This window comes from Psammomys obesus, unplaced genomic scaffold (assembly GCF_907164565.1).
Source record: "Psammomys obesus unplaced genomic scaffold, mPsaObe1.curated_primary_1811, whole genome shotgun sequence".
Taxonomy (NCBI): Eukaryota; Metazoa; Chordata; class Mammalia; order Rodentia; family Muridae; genus Psammomys; species Psammomys obesus.
In genome coordinates, this window is record NW_026596051.1 from 1,095,972 (window position 1) to 1,116,769 (window position 20,798).

A 20,798-nucleotide genomic window follows, 5' to 3' on the forward strand; every position below is an offset into this window, starting at 1 on the left:
CCTGATAGGCTAGGGTCAGATGGAAGGGGAGAAGGACCTCCCCTATCATTGGACTTGGGAAGGGGCATGGGAGGAGATGAGGGATAGAGGGTGGTATTGGGAGGGGATGAGGAGGGGGCTACAGCTGGGATACAAAGTGAGTAAACTATAATTAATAAAAAAATAAATTAATTAAAAAAAGAAAAAGAGCAGAGTGGAGGTTTCACAAATGAAAATTCAGTGACGTTTTATAAGTCTATGGTATTTTAAATGTTAGAATAGTAGGATGGATTAGAGGATCCATTAACATATACAAGCCTATGTTGAGATTTATTATTGAAGAAGTGGCACTGTGGCTTAGGATGGAGGGAAAGTTTGGCAACAATCACTGTGCCAAATGGCAGTCATATGGAAGAAGGAAAAAGTGACCCCCACTTTACACCAACACAAAATCCAAGGCAGCACAAAGCCATAAATATGAAAACCAGAATTTCAACTGTTAGGGGAAGTGGTAGGAGAATATTGTGCCAGGTTGCTGAGGAACTTCCTAAGCATCATAGAGGATCACCAGGGAAAGGACAGCTGTGTCACCTCATGCAGAATAATGGAGCTGGACATGCATCTTACAGCAAGTAAAAACTTAACAGTGAAACAGAGGCTCATGTATGAGCTAAAAGTATAGCAAAGTTTTAGACTAGCATCCAAAAATCATAGGTTTCATCACGTTGTCCTCTTTTACCCCAAACACCATACTATAGGACTTCTAGAAAAAGAAAAAAAATATAAATCGATCATCTTGAATTAAGCAATGGTTCTTTAAATATAGCATCAAATGCACAAGCATGAATGAAAAGCACAAAGATAAATTAGTCTCAATGAAAACTGATTCATCAGAGCACAGTAGCATTAAAAGACCAAAACAACTTGGAAGCATATCTAATAACATGCTTGCATCCATAATGAACACTTAAACAATAACAAAGATCATTAAATTAAAAGTAAGCAAAGGGTTCGAATAGATATTTGTTCACAAAAGATATACAAATAGCCATGGGGCTCATGAAGCTACTGCCAGCACTGCTAAAGAAATGACAATCACAAGCGCTTTAACACACCGTGTTATTTCACATCTACCACAATTGGCTTCAGTTAGAAAAGAGGGGCAGTTGGAATGTTGAAGAGCACATGTCAAAATTAGAATCTTCCTTCGTGGCTGGTGAGAATGCCAAATGGATCAGCTGCTCTTCTGCTGTGTTTCCCTCTCTCATGGAGTGTCTGTTGCCTTTTCGAACACTCAGCAGCTGTGGATACCTATTTGAGATCCTCAAAAGACTCAGTAATGTGCAGTGGCTGCTTGAGGACAGAGACCTCTCAGGTTGTGTAGCTGCTTTGAATTTGTCTATGTTTCTGTAGGCACTGACTTACCCATGCTTGTGTAAGTAATCACAATTAAACTCATTAATTCACCAAGACTTGGGTGGAATCATTTCTTTGCTCTATTGTTGGAGTCCTATCTGGGGTGAGTAAGCGTTTGCTCCCATCTTCCCAGGAAAAGTTAATGCAACAGCTGTTTGGAAATAGTCTGGCACTCCCTCAAAACATTAAACATAGAGTTTCCATATGACCTAGCAATTGCACTTTTAGGCACAGAGCCAAGAGAATTGAAAACACATGTCCATCCCAAAACAAGTATATGCACGCCTAGGGCAGCATTACTCAGAATAGTCCAAATGTGAAAGAGGCCGGCCGCAATTTCTATGAATAAACAAGAAAGAGTACACCCACATGCGGAAGTACTATGTAACCATAAAAAGGAACACAATACTGCTCCATGCTATAACATGGATGAATATTTGGAACTATTATGCTCAGTGCCAAGAGTGCATATTGCAAATAATCTACTTGTAGAAGACATTACCAAGGTGTATATTCGCAAAGACAGAAGTAAATAGTGTTTGTCACTATGTGGGTGTGTGGTGGCTATGGAATGAATAATTATTGATGGAAATGGGATTTCTTTGGTTGGAAGTAATACAAATATTCTGAAACTAGATAGTGATGATGGTTGCATAACTCAGAATTTGTTAATAAAACACTGAGTTACATCCCTTACAAGGATAGGTCTTATGTGAGTTAGGGTCAGAGTGAAGGGAAAGTTTGATTAATTTGGTATTAAAGTGTAAAGCAACTTTATAAAAATGTGTATATAACTAGCTAAGTATTCTTATTCTTTGGTTTATGTATCCAGCAAAATATGTAAGCTACTCTTAAAAGCAAAGCAAGAGCAACAATTCTACTAAATAATATGCATCAGACAGAAACCGGAAATTGCAAAAACATAATAGTGTACAAACACAAAACAGTGATACATAAGTTAAAACAACAATGAAACCTCACCATTTAAAGATATAACAGGGAAAATTATAAATATATAAATATACATATATATGCACGTTTTTATATATCTTCAACAAGAAGAATATTGATAAGCCAGTCTGATCATGGGAAAATGTTTAGATATTATCACAAATCAATTAATTCTCTCTGTGTATACATGTAGATCAATATCAAAATTATACTATCGAACTGAAATGGCAGTTTGTAGGAGGACATGACTCACACACATGAAGGTTAAATACACTTAAATGTAACTTGTCACATAGTATATTGTAGAACAGTGATTCACATTGTCTCTGGAAGGTTGGCAAAATTTGTGAGGGAAGAAAGTGAACAGTTAGGAAGATCACAGAAACTTCACTCATTGATGTATTGCAAGAAAATACAGCATGATGGCAGTAATTATTACATTTGGTGATTGTGACTATTAGTCTCTACCATTAAATAAGGATGCTGTCTTGTATATTATTTATCCTGGACTTACCAATACATACATTTTCACCCCTTTATTATGTTGCCTACTAATTCTTTGCCTTATTTTTTGCTAGTGTGTGTCAGTGCATAGGCTGGGAGTTTTGCTCAGATGTGATTAACACAAACCTGGGAACAGCGGCTTAAATACGTGAGGATCGTTTTTATAGTATAAAAAGTCTATGGGGTACATGGATGGCACCGTGTTCCATGTTCCAGGGAGAAAGCAGTCCAGATTTTTCGATCCAGGAGCCTTTTGTGAGGACTTGCCACCTACGAGGTCAAGGGATGGCTCTTTGCTTCCAGAAGTCAATGCTTCATGTAGGGGGAAAAAAGGAGAAGGTCCAAGAAGAAAAGTTTGCTGATTTTATCTTCTTTCTCCCTTCCCAGAGAGCCTTGCATTTTAAGGAGCTTGTCTGAAAATTTCAAAACAAAATTTCCCCATTTATGTTCTCAGTGGTCAATAAAACTTATTTCCCAGCCAGGATTCTGTAGAAAGAAAGAGATGAACCAGTATTAAGGAGGACCGAGTGGCGTGGGAGCTGGGAGGTGATGGCCACTTTACGGCCATTTATGGGCTCTGTGCTCAGTGTCAAGTCTATGGGCTTTGGTTGTTTAATCTGCAATGCATGCTAAGAATTAAATCATGAAGATGAAGCAATCTAAAGACTCTTTATGGTGGAGTAGCATGTTGAAGGTCTCTAGGAGGTGAGGTGAGAACTTCAGTCCAGGTCTGCGTGATTGCTAGGTTTGAATTTAAAATGAAAGTCTAAATTCTAAGTCTCACATGTCAGGACACAGGCCACCTCTGGAGCCAGGGTTACTTACTGAAACTCAGGCAGAATCAGGGAAGGAGCTTGATTAAAACTCTTTCAATGACTAATTTGATAAACACAATTTCTTATCTTTCAGAAGTGTTAAAATCTTGTGAAGCATTAGGAACACAGTTCTTTATATTATATTCCATGGTTTTCTTTCTTTTTATCTTTCGCCTTTTTGATATACTGATATTTTAAAGGTTTCTATATCAAATTGATCTGCTTTCATTTATGGCTTCTTCCTTTGCTTTTATGTTTAAAAATTGTCCCCCACACTATCAACTAAAAGTTATGTGTATATTCTTTTTGTGCTTTTATAGCTTACTTTGTAATTCAAAGTAAAGTGGGGAAATGCAGGAAAGGGCAAGGCTTTTGTGCATATGTCCCATTCCGCAGGTTTGGGTGAGTGTTTCAAAACTGAACGCTTATATGTCTGAAATGTTTATCTCAGGAACTGATTTAAACCCCATAAGTTAGGGGAATTAAAACTTTCCACTGCATTCTCAATGTGCGGTGCACATGTAGTCGGCAATCATGTCAAAACGTGTCAGCTCATTTCGTATTCTTTTAAGCTGTCCTTTGATTAAGGGAGCGCTGTATTAATGCAAGAAAGCCTGCAGCTGAATCTACCTTCGAATTATTAGCACCTGGTGAGAAATGTCCTTCCCATTCTAAACATCAGTTCATCATGTCTTATTTGTAATTCACTTGATGATTTTGCTAGAACATTATATCAAAATGTGGCTAAGTCTTTATGCTAAACTTTGTTCTTCTAAAATGACAGAAAACATGAATTGCATGACATGTCCTTAATGCAGATGGGTGGCGCTAACCTGAGATGATAGGCCACCCGCTGTACACTTCTTTCTTCATGACATCACGAACACTCAGCTGGCACTAGTGGGTCTGCCTTAGCTTTCTAGTCTATAGGACGGGAAATATTTTTGAACTATGTTATTGATCATTTGACAATAACACAGTGGTCTAGGTGTCGGCAAACTTTTAGGAATGATTGTTAGCTCTGCGATATTCCTTGCAGCCACTCAGCCCAGCATTTGTAGTGGCAATAAACAAAAAGTAAGTAAGCATATGTGGCTGAGCTCACTCAGAGTTCATTCAGCTTGCCTATATGATTGCCTCAAAGCATTCCTTCCTCCACAATGATTTCTTATCTGGAAGGGGAGAGTAAGTCATATCCTGGGAAATGTTAAACAAATGCCCATGTCATTGGTCCACAAAGCCTTTGGTGTGAGTATCTTAAGGACATCATTAGGGACAGTTTGTGTCAATCAGTCTCTTAAAGCTTCTATGGCATTATGGCCTGAAGTTTCTTCCCCAGCAAGTCGTTCTATTTCCTGTCTGAGAGCCGCATAAATTTCTTAGTTTCAGCATGTGCCAGGCATACACGCAGGAAAGCATGTGGACACCATATATTGTTCAGAGCTCTAAACTGGAAGTGTGGACGGTCTGCTTTATTGCAGGTTTACATCATGAAGGGGGCAAGCACACGACTTGTCTTCCATCGCATTACTTTACAGTGCACTAAATCAGAACGTGTGACGGAAATGTCAGACCCCCTTTTGGGGAATGAATTCTCTCACGATATTGGTCAACCTGTGTGTCAATCTCCGATGAGATGTCATTAATCACATTTAAAAGTCCACAATCACACAATCTTAGAAAGTGTCCATTCTATATAAATATATTTTAAAATATTTGCACTTGAATAGATAGGTAATTTGCATCTATATGTGCAATGCTGTCCTTCAAAACCTGCCTCTTGCAGAAACCAAACATTCCACATATTCACTCCTGCAAAATCTCAGAGATGAGAGCAGGCTAGAGTTCATACTGTGAATACTTCAGAGTCTGTTGTTGGCTTTTGTTGTTGTTGTGCTGATATTTTGTTTGTTTTTACAGTTGTGGGAGGTTCTTTGTTATTCTTTGGCAATAGGCTTATTTTTGAAAGCGTGTCCAAAACAATTGGAGATAATATACAATGAATTAGGATGCTGTCTTTGATGTGGAATATGGACATAATGGACTGAGTTTTTTTGTTTTGCTTTTTTTTTTTTTTTTGCTATCTTATACTGCAAAGAATTTTCAGTGTTATAGGCAAAGTTATCATTGAAATGTGCATTGCTCATAAGGTCAATTTGGGCACAAAATAAAGTATGATTTAAGTCTCATTACTATATAATTGAACCTTATTAAAATATATCTCAGATAATTTTAAAAGAATTGTGGGGCTAGAAAGTTGGATCAGCAGTTAAGAATTCAAACTGCTCTTTCAGTGGCTCTAAGTTAATTTTTGATCCTCCAGGCCTGGCCACTGAAAACCCAATATAACCACCCATATATTCAGTTCAGGGGATCAACCTCTTCTGGCCTCTGCTTGAACCTCAACACATATGCACATACTCACATGCACACAAGAATAGCTACAAATAAAAATTAATCTTAAAAGAGAGATAGTGTAGAAAAATATCAGAACATTCCCAACTAATCAGGTTTCCATATGGAAATATCCATGGATTGGAGTAAGGAGCTGAAAATTAGCAAAAGGAAAGAAAACACAACAAAATGAATAGTACTGCTTTCACTAGGGCTTAACAGTCTCTTTCAGGAAGTCTGTCTGTGATGTGTTGTTGCCGCTAGCTACCCAGGAGCAACCAATATGATCCACTAACAGGAGCTTCTTCCCACCTGAGCAACTGGAACCTCCCTGAGACTCTGCGGGTGCTGTGCTGTGTTATTCTAACCTTGCTACACCCTCCCCTTGGAATAAAGCCAGGAGCTAGGAAGGGCAAGTGAGACTCCAGTAGCTACAGATGCACAGCGAGGAAGGAGAAAGGCAACATTCAAAGCAACAACAGAGTCATTTTATCTCTAGTATGTTTAAGTCAAAGAGATAAAGTCTTATATTACCAAAGAAGTAGGAGCAACTACAAAGTGTGTGTGCACACTTCCCTCTTAAAATATACACGTACCCCTTCTATATAAAGATGTATTATTAGTTTTCTGATTGCAAAACAAATATGGACATAAAGAAAAATATTGTGAAAACTAGGGGAAAAATAATCAAAGTTATTTCATTAAATACCTAGGGACAAACTCTGTCTTCTCCCTTTTATTGTGTTTTTCTCACTTCTCTTTATCCTTAATTTATTCACACTTTATTTTTGCTTTTCCGAAAAAGAAATATCAAACACGATGTTTTGTAGGTTCTTTTCATCTAAAATTGATCTAATAACCTTGTATTATTCTTTTTGTCAGTGTAAATAATTAAAAAATAACTTGAAAGCTTAGGAGGCAGCTCGGTAAAGTTCAGGGCATGCAAACCTGAAGACCCAAGTTTGATCTCCAGTTCCCATGTGCAGGTAGACACAAAAAACTGATTCCAGAAAGGTGTCCTCTTATCTGTACACATGTGATGGAGAATGTACATCTCCCAACAGAACACACACACACACACACACACACACACATGCACACACACACTTTTCTAAAAAGTCCCTGAATTTTTCTATGAACACCTGAAAGAAGATGTGATAATATAAAATTGGAAAATGTGGACTCAAAATTGTTTGATGTTTTCTTTTAAGTCTCTGAAGAAAGAAACTGAAGAAGATATCAGAAGATGGAAAGATCTCCCATGTTCATAGATCAGTAGAATTAATGTAGTAAAAATGGTCATCCTACCAAAAGCAATCTACAGATTCAATGCAAATCCCATCAAAATACCAACACAATTCCTTACAGACCTTAAAGAACAATTCTCAACTTTATATGGAAAAAAAAAAAAACCTAGAATAGCCCAAACAATCCTGTACAATAAAAGAACATCTGGAAGTATCTCCATCCCTGATCTCAAGTTGTACTATAGTGCAACAGTAATAAAAAAGCATGATACTGGCATAGAAACAGACTGATAGATCAATGGAATAGAAATGAAGACTCAGAAATAAACCCACACACCTATGGACATCTGATTTTTGACAAAGAAGCCAAAACCATATAATGGAAAAAAAGACGGCATCTTCAACAAATGGTGCTCGTCTAACTGGATATCTACATGAAGAAAAATGCAAATAGATCCATACTTATCACCCTACACAAAAGTAAAGTCCAAATGGATCAAGGACTTCAACATAAAACAAGATATACTAAATCTGTCAGAAGAAAACGTGGGGAAGATCCTAGAACACATTGGCACAGGAAACAACTTCTTGAACAGAACACCAAGAACTCAGACACTAAGATCAACAATCAATAAATGGGACCTCATGAAACTGAAAATCTTCTGTAAAGCAAAGGACAACGGTCAACAGAATAAAACGACAGCCAACAGACTGGGAAAGGATCTTCACCAACCCTTTATCTGACAGAGGGCTAATATCCAGAATATATAACGAACCCAAGAAATTAGACACCAGTAAACCAAGTAATCCAATTAAAAATGGGGAACAGAGCTAAACAGAATTCTCAACAGAAGAATATTGAATGGTGGTGAAACACTTAAATAAATGCTCAACATCCTTAGTCATCAGAGAAATGCAAATCAAAATGACTCTGAGATTCCATCCCACACCCATCAGAATGGCTAAGGTCAAAAACTGAAGTGACAGCACATGCTGGAGATGATGTGGAAGGAACCCTCCTTCATTGCTGATGGGAATGGAAACTTGTACAACACTTTGGAAATTAATCTGGCACTTTCTCAGAAAACTGAGAATAGTGCTTTCTCAAGACACAGCTATGCTTCTCCTGGACATATATCAAAAAAATGTTCAACCATACATAAGGACATTTGCCCAACTATGTTCATAGCAGCTTTATTCATAATAGCCAGGATGTGAGAACAAACTAGATGTACCTCAACTGAAGAATGGACATAGAAATTATAGTACATTTACACAATGGAATACTACTCAGGTATTAAAAATAAGGAAATCATGAAAATTTCAGGCAAATGGATGGAACTAGAAAAGATTATTCTGAGTGAGGTAACCTATAAGCAGAAAAACACACGTAGTATATACTCATTTATAAATGGATATTAGCCACATAATATAGGATAAACATACTAAAATCTGTAGGCCTAAATAAGCTAAACAATGAGGAGGACCCTAGGGAAGAGGATTAATTCTCAATCAGAAGGGAAAACAGGGTAAACAGCAGGACTGGTAGAAGAGAGGGAACAGGAAGGGAGCCCACCAGAGATGTCCTCTGAAAGACCCCACCCAGCAGCGAATCAAAGCAGATGCTGACACTCACAGTCAAACTTTAGACAGAGCACAGGGAATCTTATGAAAAAGGGGGATATAGAAAGACCTGGAGGGGACAGGAGCCACAAAGGAGACCAACAAAGCCAAAAATTCTGGGCCCAGGGAATACTGCAGAGACTGATGCATCAACCATAGACCATGCATAGAGAGGACTTAGACCCCCTGCTCAGATGTAGCCCATAGACAGTTCAGTCTCTATCTGGCTCCTCTGATAAGGGGAGAAAAAACAGTCTCTGACATGAACTCAGTTGCCTGCTCCTTGATAACTTCTTGGTGGGTGACCTAGCCAGCTCACAGAGGAGAGGATCCAGGCAGTCCTGATGGGACCTGATTGACTAGGGTCAGACAGTAGGGGAAGAGGACTTCCCTATGAGCGGACTAGGAAAAAGGGATAGAGGTAGAAGAGGGACGGAGGGTGGAACTAGGAAGAGATGAGGGAGGGGGCTACAACCAGGATATAAAGTGAATAAATTGTAAATAATAATGATAATAATAATAAATTAATGTTTTTCCTTTAAAAAGTAGAGATTTATTTTGTGTTATTTTTGATCATATATACATAAACTTATGCAATCCTCTCTCTCTCTAACAAAAAAAAAAAAAAAGGTCATCACAGGGTTCGTAATATGCGATGTGCCCTATAGTGCTTATAGAAGCACCAAATGTATCGTCCATTTGCTGTGTGTACTCAGGTTGTCTGCGTTATTTTATTTTTAATTTGTGTAGGTAAGTTTGTGCTTGTCAGTATGTGGGCATTTGCATGTGGGTGCAGGTGTCCACAGAGGCCGAAAGAAGCACTGGGTAGCCTGGAGCTGGTGTGGTTGTGAGCTTCTCGTGGATGCTGAGGAATGAGCTTGGGTCTGCTGCAAGAATGACAAGTGAGCTGAACCACGGAACCATCTCTCCAGCCTTTGTTTGCCTTTTCTTGTTTCACGCATTTAAATTCTGCCTAATCAATACTTTCGTATGCTTCTCTCTAATTAGTCCTTTGGGTAAAGTTTTTTTTTTTTTCTCTCTCAAGTGATAGGATAAGCCCTTATTTATGTCAGTATTCTCGAGATGAATCTTTGCCCAGGTCTACAATTTTTCATCAAATATAGTCAGGGAGTGGATTTAGTTCCAGAGTCTATACATGAGGCAGGATGAAAAAGACCAGAGTTGTGACTTTCCATGGAAATGTATACAGTGACAATGTATGTGGAAAGGATTGGTCTTCAAGTATCATCATTCTGGAAGCCCACTCCTGGTGAGCTCATGAAGAGAAGGCTTGGCCTGTGACTGGTGGGGTCATTAGCTTCTCTGAGTCATGAGAGTTCTGGTCTCTTCATGGAGAACCCCATTGGTGGGTTCATAAGTTGATGACTGAGTTGTTAAAATCTTGCAGAAGATTTTCTAGTTGAATGAAGTGGGCTGCTGGGGTTTCTCCGATGATATGTCTTGCTCCATACTCCTCTCTGTGTTTCTTCCTTTACTGACCACCATGGAATGAAGAGCTCTCCTAACAACACCTTCTGGCCCTGATGCCCTATCCATTGCAGCCTAGAAGCAAACAACTGAGACAGCTTTGAGTCCATGAACAAAATAAATCATCACTCTCTGAAGCCATTTCTCTCAAGTGTATTGTTAGTGAAGAAAGTCTAAAGGAGATTTTTTTCACTAATATGTATATATGTATACATATTACATATATGTCTATGTATATACATATATGTATATATATATATATATATATATATATATATATATATATATATATATACAACAGTAATTATCCTTTCTCTTTCTCTTACAGTGAATAAAATCCCTAGAGAGGAGCATTAACTTCTGAGCTTTCAGTGAAAATGTAGGTGTAGACTCCTTCTGTTCTTAGAAGTGATTGCTGCTTCTCACTAACTGAAGTCTAGGATACTGTAGTCATTGTTTGGTGAAGTTATTTCCCTAGGGTTTGCATGGCTGCTACCTTAATCTGCACAGAGAAAGCAGGCCATGCTCCTCGCTCTGAGTATTGGTTTGTATTGAACTAATCACTTTGAGTGATTGCGTATAGCATAGAGCAGAATCTTGTTTGCTGATGCGTGGACCGAGATGGTGATGTTAATGTTATTCCCAAGTATACTTTTTAATATTTATCAAAATTGTATACACAGGGTCACCAGTGCTAAATGGGATGTCAATGACCTATGAAGATCTAAAAGTAAGCAAAGGATCTTAAAATAAGCATGTAACTCAAACACCTTGAGTGCTGGTATACCTCGGAAGGCAGTTGTTTACATCTAGAAAGGGGAAATTGCTTAGTGCTAATTCTGCTTGTGGCAGATGCCTGCTGTGCCAATCTGTCAACAGAATGGCATTGGACAAAATTTTTGCTCTGCCTATTTGAAAGGTTGTGGAGCTGAATTTTACTCTCAGAGGCGCTCAGAGGGCCACACCTTCCCCCTTACTGAGCAATTCACTTTGGATTTCTTTCTTTAGGATTAATGTTGCCGGCCAGGCAGTAGTGGTGCACACCTTTTACCCCAGCACTTGGATGGGATGAGGCAGGGGCAGGGGGATCTCTCTGAGTTCTAGGCCAGCCTGAGCTATACAGAGAATCCCTGTCTCAAAAAATGAAGAAGAAGAAAGAAGAAGAGGAAGAGGAAGAGGAAGAGGAAGAGGAAGAGGGGAACTCTTAGAAGACTAAGTAGGTAAGACGTCATTGACAGAAAGAGCTAGGTAGATTCACTAAGACACAAGCTCAAGGGGTTTATGGAAGCCCAAACTTACATATTCAGAGGGATTCTAGGCAGTCCGAGGACAAATAGAAACTTTCTTTTGGTGGAAACTTTCTTTTTGGTGTATTTTGAGCTCAAGAGAGTAAGGAAAGATGAGTCTCTGAAAATGCCATGTGAAAAAGGATGACAATGGACTTTAGGAAAAGAAAGATAATTTGGGGCAGGATAAGGTGCCTGCCCAGCAAGCACAAAGATCCAAGATTGGAGCCCCAGCGCCTACGTAAAAGCCAGGCAGGCAGAGAGGCCACCTGTAATTTCAGTACTAGGGGTTTGAACACTAGGGAAAGCTGGGTAGCAGGACTAGGAGGAAGCAGTACAGTCTAAGCTCAGTGAGAGATCCTGCCCCAATAAATAACACTAGAGACTGACCCATACACATACACAGACATGTCCACTCAGATATATAACACGTACACGCAGAATGCAAACAAAACTGACTTCAGTTATGAGTTATTAGACATGAATAATAGGTCTTAAACCAAGGCAAATTAAGAGTTCATTGAAGTAAATACCTTGCTCATGAGGAATGAGATGAGGTAGCGACCCTTCTCTCCAATAAAGATGTTATTCAATGTGCCGTGTCACCTAGCTGTTACATCCATGGCTCTGTGGTCACACCACCAGAAATTGAGTCCAGACTTTCCTAGTTGGACTGTGTAACTTAGGAGGAAGTAACAGAGCATTTCCAGGCTCAACTTTTCTCATCATTAAAATGGGAGTGATAATAGGATCTATGCATTGGGTTAGTTTCAAAGATTAAAGCCTACTATGCATAACAGTAACTGCCATATGATAAGCTGTGGGCAAATGTAAGCAGTCTGTTTTAATCTTTAAAGAAACACTGTTCTGGATACTGGGGCAGTGAGGGGGGTGCCCATTTTGCTGTGGAATTTGCTCTGACCAGTTGATAGCTTAAGTTACTTGATACGTAATGACTTCTTTTATATCCTTCATCTCAGACAGAAGAAGAGGTGGTTTATTGTACACATATTATAAACACCAGATATATATCAGCTACAACTGAGAACATGACAGCTAGTCCAGAATGTCACAGGTTCAGGGTACAGGACCCCCTAGGGATTGTGATGTTAAAAGCAAAGTCTGTCTCTCAGGTGGTCCTAGTGATCAGACGGCAATGGAAGTTGTCGATCCGTTGCTGACAGACATATTCAGCCTGCTAATTCTAGCAGTCAGTTGCATGCCTTGACTTCCATGGCTGCACAATTTAGCAGTTCACATGGGCCTTGCTCTTCTGTTTTTGCCTTTCATTCGGAGCATTCCCTTGGCTCTCACTGCACACAAGTCTCATGATATTTGGGAGACATCTTAATGACTTCAAATATTAAGTTGAGGACCAGCATATGAAGTAATATTTCTTTCAGCATTTCCACACTGGCTTTGGTCCTACTGATCTTTCTTCTTTCCATCCCTCCTCTCTGGCCATCCTCCCCACTTTTCCCTCTTTAGATTTCATGTCACAGATATTTTATCATCCTCTTTTCCCCTTCTCTCCAGCCTTCTGTTAAGACTTCTCCCATCCCAAATGGTTCCCTTTCTAGTTTCATGGTCTATACCCACATACATGTGTATTTCTATACACAAATAAAGCTGGAAGCTGGGAACTGCATTATGAGAGACAACATGCAGTGTCTGAGTCTGGGTCACCTCATGTAAGATATATTCCCAGTCCTATCAATTTTTCTGTAAGCGTCACAATATTTTTTTCTTTATGGATTAAGCTATGTTGTGTGTATGTAAAATATTTCATTATCCACTCATGAATCAGCAGACATCTAGTCTGATTTCATTTTCTTGATTTTGCAATTGGGTAGGCAATAAAGATGAATGCATATGTTTCTCTGTGGTAGAATAAGGGGTCTTTTGGGTTGAAGAGTTGTCTATGTTACAGAATTGCATAGCTGAACTATGTGGTTCATTTCTTTTTTTAAAAAAATTATTTTATTAATTACACTTTATTCTCTTTGTATCTCCCCATTACCCCCTCCCTCCTTCCCTCCCAGTCCCACCCTCCCTCTCCCTTCTTCACTTATGCCCCTGCCCAAGTCTACTGATAAGGGAGGTCCTCCTCTCCTTCCTTCTGACCGTAGTCTATCAGATCTCATCAGGAGTGACTGCATTGTCATCTTCTGTGGCCTGGTAAGGCTGCTCCCCCCTCTCAGGGGAAGGTGATCAAAGAGCAGGCCAATCAGATTATGTCAGAGGCAGTCCCTCATCCCATTACTATGGAACCCACTTGGACACTAAACTGCCATGGGCTACATCTGTGCAGGGGTTCTAGGTTATCTGGTACTTGGTTGGAGTATGAGTCTCTGGGAACACCCCTGTGTTCAAATTTTCTGATTCTGTTGCTCTCCTTGTGGGGTTCCTGTCCTCTCCAGTTCTTACTATTTCCCACTTCTTACATAAGATTCCATGCACTCTGCCCAACAGTTGGCCATAAGTCTTAGTGTCTGCTTTGATAGTCTGCAGGGCAGAGCCTTTCAGAGGCCCTCCGTGGAGGGTTTCTAGGTTGTTTCCTGTTTTCTTCTTCTTCTGGTATCCATCCTCTTTGCCTTTTGGGATGGGGATTGAGCATTTTAGTCAGGGTCTTCTCTCTTAACTAGTTTCTTTAGATGTACAGATTTTAGAAGGCTTATCCTGTTATATGTTTATATGAGTGAGTATATACTGTGTGTGTCTTTCTGCTTCTGGGACAGCTCACTCAAGGATGATCCTTTCCAGGTCCCACCATTTACCTGCAATTTTCATGATTTCCTTATTTTTCATTTCAGAGTAATACTCCATTGTGTAGATGTACCACAATTTCTGCATCCATTCTTCAATTGAGGGGCATCTGGGCTGTTTCCAGCTTCTGGCTATTACAAATAAAGCTGCTACAAACATGGTTGAGCAAATGTCCTTATTGTGTACTTGAGCCTCTTTTGGATATATGCCTAGGAGTGGTATATGAAACCTCAGCATTGGGTCTTGCAGCGCTATACCAGTTTACACTCCAACCAAGAGTGAACAGGTTTCTTCTTTCCTCATGGCCTTGCCAGTCTTTGCTATCACTTGCTTCCTGGATGGTAGTTGTTCTTACTGGGTGAGGTAGAATCCCAAAGAAGTTTCCATTTGCATCAGTATGTTGAATGCCTTTTAAAAAAAATTTTTGTCTACTGTAGGGAGTGGAGGCAGCCCTCAGTGAATGTGCAAGGACAGATGTGTATGTGTTAGACATGGGAATTTGTATGAAACAAGTGAAGTCTTGAGTGAATTTGTATTGTTGAACATGGGCACAGCTGTGTCAAGGACCCAGTAACTCCAACCTTTGCCCAGTAAAGCTCAGAAGAGATGGCAGAAGCTTCCTTTGGAGCAAAGACAAATGTTGGTAATGTATGTAAAAACTGTCATCCACGGCTTTCTTTTCTAGGATGACTGCAGCCTGAGACTGGCCCCCTATAGAGTCCCCCCATAGATTCCTGTGGAGACCTACCTTGTTGTTCAGCTCTTGAAATAACTCTGCTCCCTTTTTGTCTCAAAATCCTTGTTCATCTGCATGCATCAACTCCATCTTCCTGTTCAACTGTATGTAGTAAGCACCCTGAGCTTCTCTATCCAAAAGCTCAGCCCACTCAATCCCAGCCTTCTCTATCCCCGTGTCTGTAACTGTATCTGTATCTGTATCTGTATCTGTATCTGTATCTGTATCTGTATCTGTATCTGTATCTGTATCTGTATCTGTATCTGTATCTATATCTGTATCATCTGTCATTGCCCCTGTCAAGGTTCTGGAACCATAGCTATGCAATGACATAGCAATTGACCATCTGTATTTCTTGTTTTGAGAACCCAGTACTCAAATCCTTAACCCATTTTTAATTAGGTTGTTTACTTACTGTTTTGTTTTCACTAGTTTTTTGTGTATTTCTGCACATTAGTACACGTCAGATGTATAGCTGGAAAACTTTTCTTTCTGTAGGCAATTTCTTCATTCAAACTGCTTTATAGAGAGTTTTTGATATAATAAAGTGCCATTTTTCTTGCTTTTATTTCCCGAGGAATTAGTGTCCTATTAAAAAAGATTTTTGGACAGGTTCACATTCCCACCAGCAATGGAGGAGGGTTCCCCTTTCTCCATATCCTCTCCAGCATGTGTTGTCACTTCAGTTTTTTTCTTTACTTTTCTTTTTTTATTAATTTTTATGTTTTTATATTAATCACAATTATTTCCTTTGTTATCAGCCATAGCCCCCTCCCTCATTGTCACTTCAATTTTTGATCTTAGCCATTCTGATGGGTGTAAGATGAAAACTCAGGGTCGTTTTAATTTGCATTTCCCTGATGACTAAGGATGTTGAGTATTTCTTTAAGTGTTTCTCTGCCATTTGATATTCCTCTATTGAAAATGTTGGCTCTGTACTCCATTTTTAAATTAGATTAACTGATTTGTTGCTGTTTAACTTCTTGATTTCTTTATATATACTGAATATTAGCCCTCTGTCAGATATAGGGTTGGTGAAGACCTTTTCCCAGTCTATAGGCTATCGTTTTGTTCTGTTGACCATGTCTTTTGCTTTACAGAAGCTTTTCAGTTTCATGAGGTCCCATTTATTGATTGTTGATGTTTAGTGCCTTGGTGTTCTTGGTGTTCTGTTCAGGAAGTTGTCTTCTGTGCCAATGTGTTCTAGGATCTTCCTCACTTTTTCTTCTAACAGGTTTAGTGTGTCTGGTTTTATGTTGAGGTCTTTGAACTGCTTGGAATTTATTTTTGTGCAGGGTGATAAGTATGGATCTATTCGCATTTTTATACATGTACAACCACTTTGGAAATCAATCTGGCACTTTCTCAGACAATTAGGAATAGAGCTACCTCAAGATCCAGGTATACCATTCCTAGGCATATATTTAAAAAAATTTTCAAATATACAAGGATATTTGCTCACCCTTATTCGTAGCAGCTTTATTTGTAATAGCCCGAACCTGGAAACAACCCAGATGTCCCTCAGTTGAGCAACGGATACAAAAATTGTGCTACATTTATATAATGGAGTACTAGTCCACAATTAAAAACAAGGAAATCATGAAATTTGAAGACAAATTGTGGGAACTAAAAAAGATTATCCTGAGTGAGGTATCCTAAAGGCAGAAGAACATACATGGAATATACTCACTTATAAGTGGATATTAGACATATAATATAGCATAAACCTACAAAAATCTGTACATCTAAAGAAGCTAAGCAAGAAGGAGGACCCTGGGTAAGATGATCAATCCCCATTCAGAAAGGCAAATGGGGCATACATTGGAAGAAGGAGAAAACAGGGAATAGGACAGGAGCCTATCACAGAGGGCCTCTGAAAGACTCTATCCAGCAGGGTTTCAAAGCAGATGCTAATAGTTATAGCGAAACTTTGGGCAGAGTGCAGGGAATCTTATGAAAGAAGGGGGATATAGTAAGACCGGCAGAGGACAGGAGCTCCACAAGGAGAAAAACAGAACCAAAATATCTGGGCAAATGGGTCTTTTCTGAGACTGATACTCCAACCAAGGACCATGCATGGTGATAACTTAGAACCCCTGCTCAGATGTAGCCTATGGCAGCTCAGTGTCCAAGTGGGTTTCCATAGTAAGGGGAACAGGGACTGTCTCTGACATGAACTAAATATGAGCAAGGGTTCTAGGTAATATCCATGAATGGTCCTTGGTTGGAGTATCAGTCTCAGAAAAGACCCCATACCCAGATATTTTGGTTCTGTTGTTCTCCTTGTGGAGTTCCTGTCTTCTGCAGATCTTACTCTCTCCCCCTTCTTTCATAAGATTCCCTGCACTATGCCCAAAGTTTGTTTAAGATTCTCAGGATCTGCTTTGATACCCTGCTGGGTAATGTCTTTCAGAGGCTCTCTGTGGTAGGCTCCTGTCCTGTTTCCTGTTTTCTCCTTCTTCCAATGTCCGTCCCCTTTGACTTTCTGAATGAGGATTGATCATCTTACCCAGGGTCCTCCTTCTTGCTTAGCTCCTTTAGATGTACAGATTTTTGTATATTATTAGTCTAGCATCCACTCATAAGTGAGTATGTACTGTATCTCTTTCTGGGATACCTCACTCAGGGTTATCTTTTCTAGTTCCCACATTTTGTCTGCAAATTTCATGATTTCCTTGTTTTTAATTGTGGAGAAGTACTCCATTGTGTAAATGTACCACAATTTCTGTATCCATTTCTCTTTTGAAGGACATCTGGGTTGTTTCCAGGTTCTAGCTATTACAAATAAAGCTGCTACGAACATGGTTGAACAAATGTCCTTGTTGTGTACTTCAGCATATTTTGGATATATGCCTAGGAGTGGTATAGCTGGGTCTTGACGTATGGCTATTCCCAGTTTTCTGTGAAAGTGCCAGATTGATTTCCAACGTGTTTGTACAAGTTTATATTCCCACCAGCAATGGAGGATGGTTCCCCTTTCTCCACGTTCTCTCCAGCATGTATTGTCACTTGAGTTTTTTGATCTTAGCCATTATGATGGGTGTAAGGTGAAATATCGGGGTTGTTTTGATTTTTATCTCCCTGATGACTAAGGACATTGAGCATTTCTTGAAGTGTTTCTCTGCCATTCAATATTCCTCTACAGAGAATTCTCTGTTTGGCTCTATACCCATTTTTAAATAGGATTACTTGATTTGTTGCTTTTAAATTTCTTTAGTTCATTATATATTATGGATATTAACCCTCTGTCAGATATAGGGTTGGTGAAGATTCTTTCCCAGTCTGTCGTTTTGTTCTGATGATAGTGACCTTTGCTTTACAGAAGCTTTTCAGTTTCATGAAGTCCCATTTATTGATTGTTGATCTTAGCGCCTGTGCTGATGGAATTCTCTGATTGAATTTTTGGGGTCGCTCATGTATACTGTCATATCATCTGCAAATAGTGATACTTTGATTTCTTCCCTTCTAATTTGTATCCCTTTGATTTCTATTAGTTTTCTTTTTGTTCTTGCTAGGATTTCAAGTACTATCTTGAAGAGATATGGAGAGAGTGGGCAGCCTTGTCTTGTCTCTGATTTCAGTGGGCTTGATTTAAGTTTCTCTCCCTAGTTTGATGTTGGTTATAGGCTTGCTGTATATTGCTTTTACTATGTTTAGGTATGTGCTTTGTATCCCTGATCTCTCCAAGACTTTAAACATGAATGGGTGTTGGATTTTGTCAAATTCTTTTTAGGCATCTAAAGAGATGATCATGTAGTTTTTCTCCTTCAGGTTGTTTATGTGGTGAATTACATTGATGGATTTTCATATAGTGAACCACCTCTGCATGAATAAGATGAATCCTACTTGGTCATGGTGGATGATATCTTTTATATGTTCAGGGATTCGGTTTGCCAGTATTTTATTGAGTATTTTTACATCAATGTTCATAAGAGAGATAGGTCTGAAGTTCTCTTTTTTTTCGTTGGGTCTTAGTGTGGTTTAGGTATCAAGGTGACTGTGGTTTCATAGAATGAGTTTGGTGATGTTCCTTCTGTTTCTATTTTGTGGAATAGTTTGAAGAGAATTGGAGTTAGCACTTCTTTGAAGGTCTGGTAGAATTCTGCACTGAAACCATCTAGCCCAGGGCTTTTTTTTTTTTTTTTTTTTTTTTGAGGGGAGACTTTTGATGACTGCTTCTATTTCCTTGGAGAATATAGGACTATTCAGTCTTTTCTTTTTTTTTTAATTTAAATTTATTTTTATTTAAGAACGAAATGATGAGTGATCGCCATCAACAGCGTCACTGAAGGCCACCTCCCCACCCCCCTTTTTGTGATTTCAATCCCTCGGTAAACGAGCTTACTCGCAAAGCTGTGGTGGTTTCCAGAAGCTGTGGTGGTTTCCAGGTTCCGTCTACCTGCCCCTCCCCTGGCCTACCAGGCTCACGCCATCCACACGCAGGGATGGCGCCTCAGCTTGAATGCATGGGAGAGCCCAGAGCAGTGACAGGAATATTAGGAAAGGCTTCGCCCTCAGGAAAAGGGACCGAAGAGTAGAGCGTGGTGAAATGGGGGTTCCCATAGCCTGGGGCGCCAAAATGGGGCCCTGGGGGCAGAGGAAAGGATACAGGCCCTCCCGGAAAAGGAGACCCTGCCGCCTCATACTCTTCCCGTTGGGAATAGTCAATGCTCGATCGTTTGCCCTTCTGGCGCCGGTTGCAGAACCACACGCGGACCACGTCCTTCTCCAGCCCCAGCTCCTTGGCGATGATGCTAATCTGCTGCAGGGTGGGCTTCAGGCACTGCAGAAACATGCTCTCCAGGTTTCCCCTCACACGGTTCTCAATGCTCGTCCGCTTCCTCTTGCCCAGGGTGAGCCCCACGTCGGCCTGGGTGTACCCCAAGGTGATTCTCTTCTGCTTCAGCAGCTTGGAGAACTCTTCTAGTTCCTTCTTCAGGGCTTTCATGTCCTGGGACTCCTCGGGACTCGGCTCCACCTTCTCCACCTTCACGGCCCCGGGGCGGACAGGGCAGGACCCAGGCGAGGCCCCCTTCGGGCTGCTCTCAGAGCCCACTCCGGCCGGGCCCTCAGGCTGCAAAGGCTCCACGCCAACTTGGGGCACTAGGCCCAGTCCCACCTGAGGGCCGCAGTACGCCATCGCTCCGCAGAACTCTTATGGCGGGGGGGGGGGGGCACGGCGAGATCCCCAGCACCTCGGAGCCTGGGGCAACGCCGGGGCCCGACCCCGGGCATACCGGGAGGCCCTTGGAAGCTGAGCCAGGTTCAGGGGTCCACCCAGCCCGGCTCCAGCCCTCCCGACCCATCACCCCCACCTGGTGGGGGCGAGAAAGCAAAGTCTGGAGCCAGGGGTCCGGCCATGGGGAAGGCGGGCACCCCAAGCAGGGGCCCTGACGCAAGGAGGGCTTACCCAGGACTGCTTCCCCTCCTTCCCCAATCCCACCCTTAGCCTTGACCTCTGGCCCTGCCCCCAGGTGGGTGGAGGAGTAGTCAATCTATTCAGTCTTTTCTACCTGATCTTGATTTAATTTTGGTAAATGGAATCTATCAAGAAAATTGTCCATTTTCCTTGTATTTTCAAATTTTGTGGTAC

At 40.4% G+C, this 20,798-nt stretch overlaps 1 protein-coding gene and 1 pseudogene across 1 annotated transcript in view; one reads left to right on the forward strand and one right to left on the reverse strand.

Moving 5' to 3' along the window:
* Window positions 1-20,798, forward strand: part of LOC129688945 (POU domain, class 5, transcription factor 1-like) — a 49,939-nt gene that overhangs the window by 24,691 nt on the left and 4,450 nt on the right. Inside the window, exon 3 of the mRNA XM_055624017.1 lies at window positions 16,781-16,843. Within this exon, the coding sequence (XP_055479992.1) occupies window positions 16,781-16,843 (63 nt within the window). The remainder of the gene's footprint in view (window positions 1-16,780; window positions 16,844-20,798) is intronic.
* LOC129688968 (POU domain, class 5, transcription factor 1-like) lies at window positions 19,659-20,566 on the reverse strand (annotated as a pseudogene).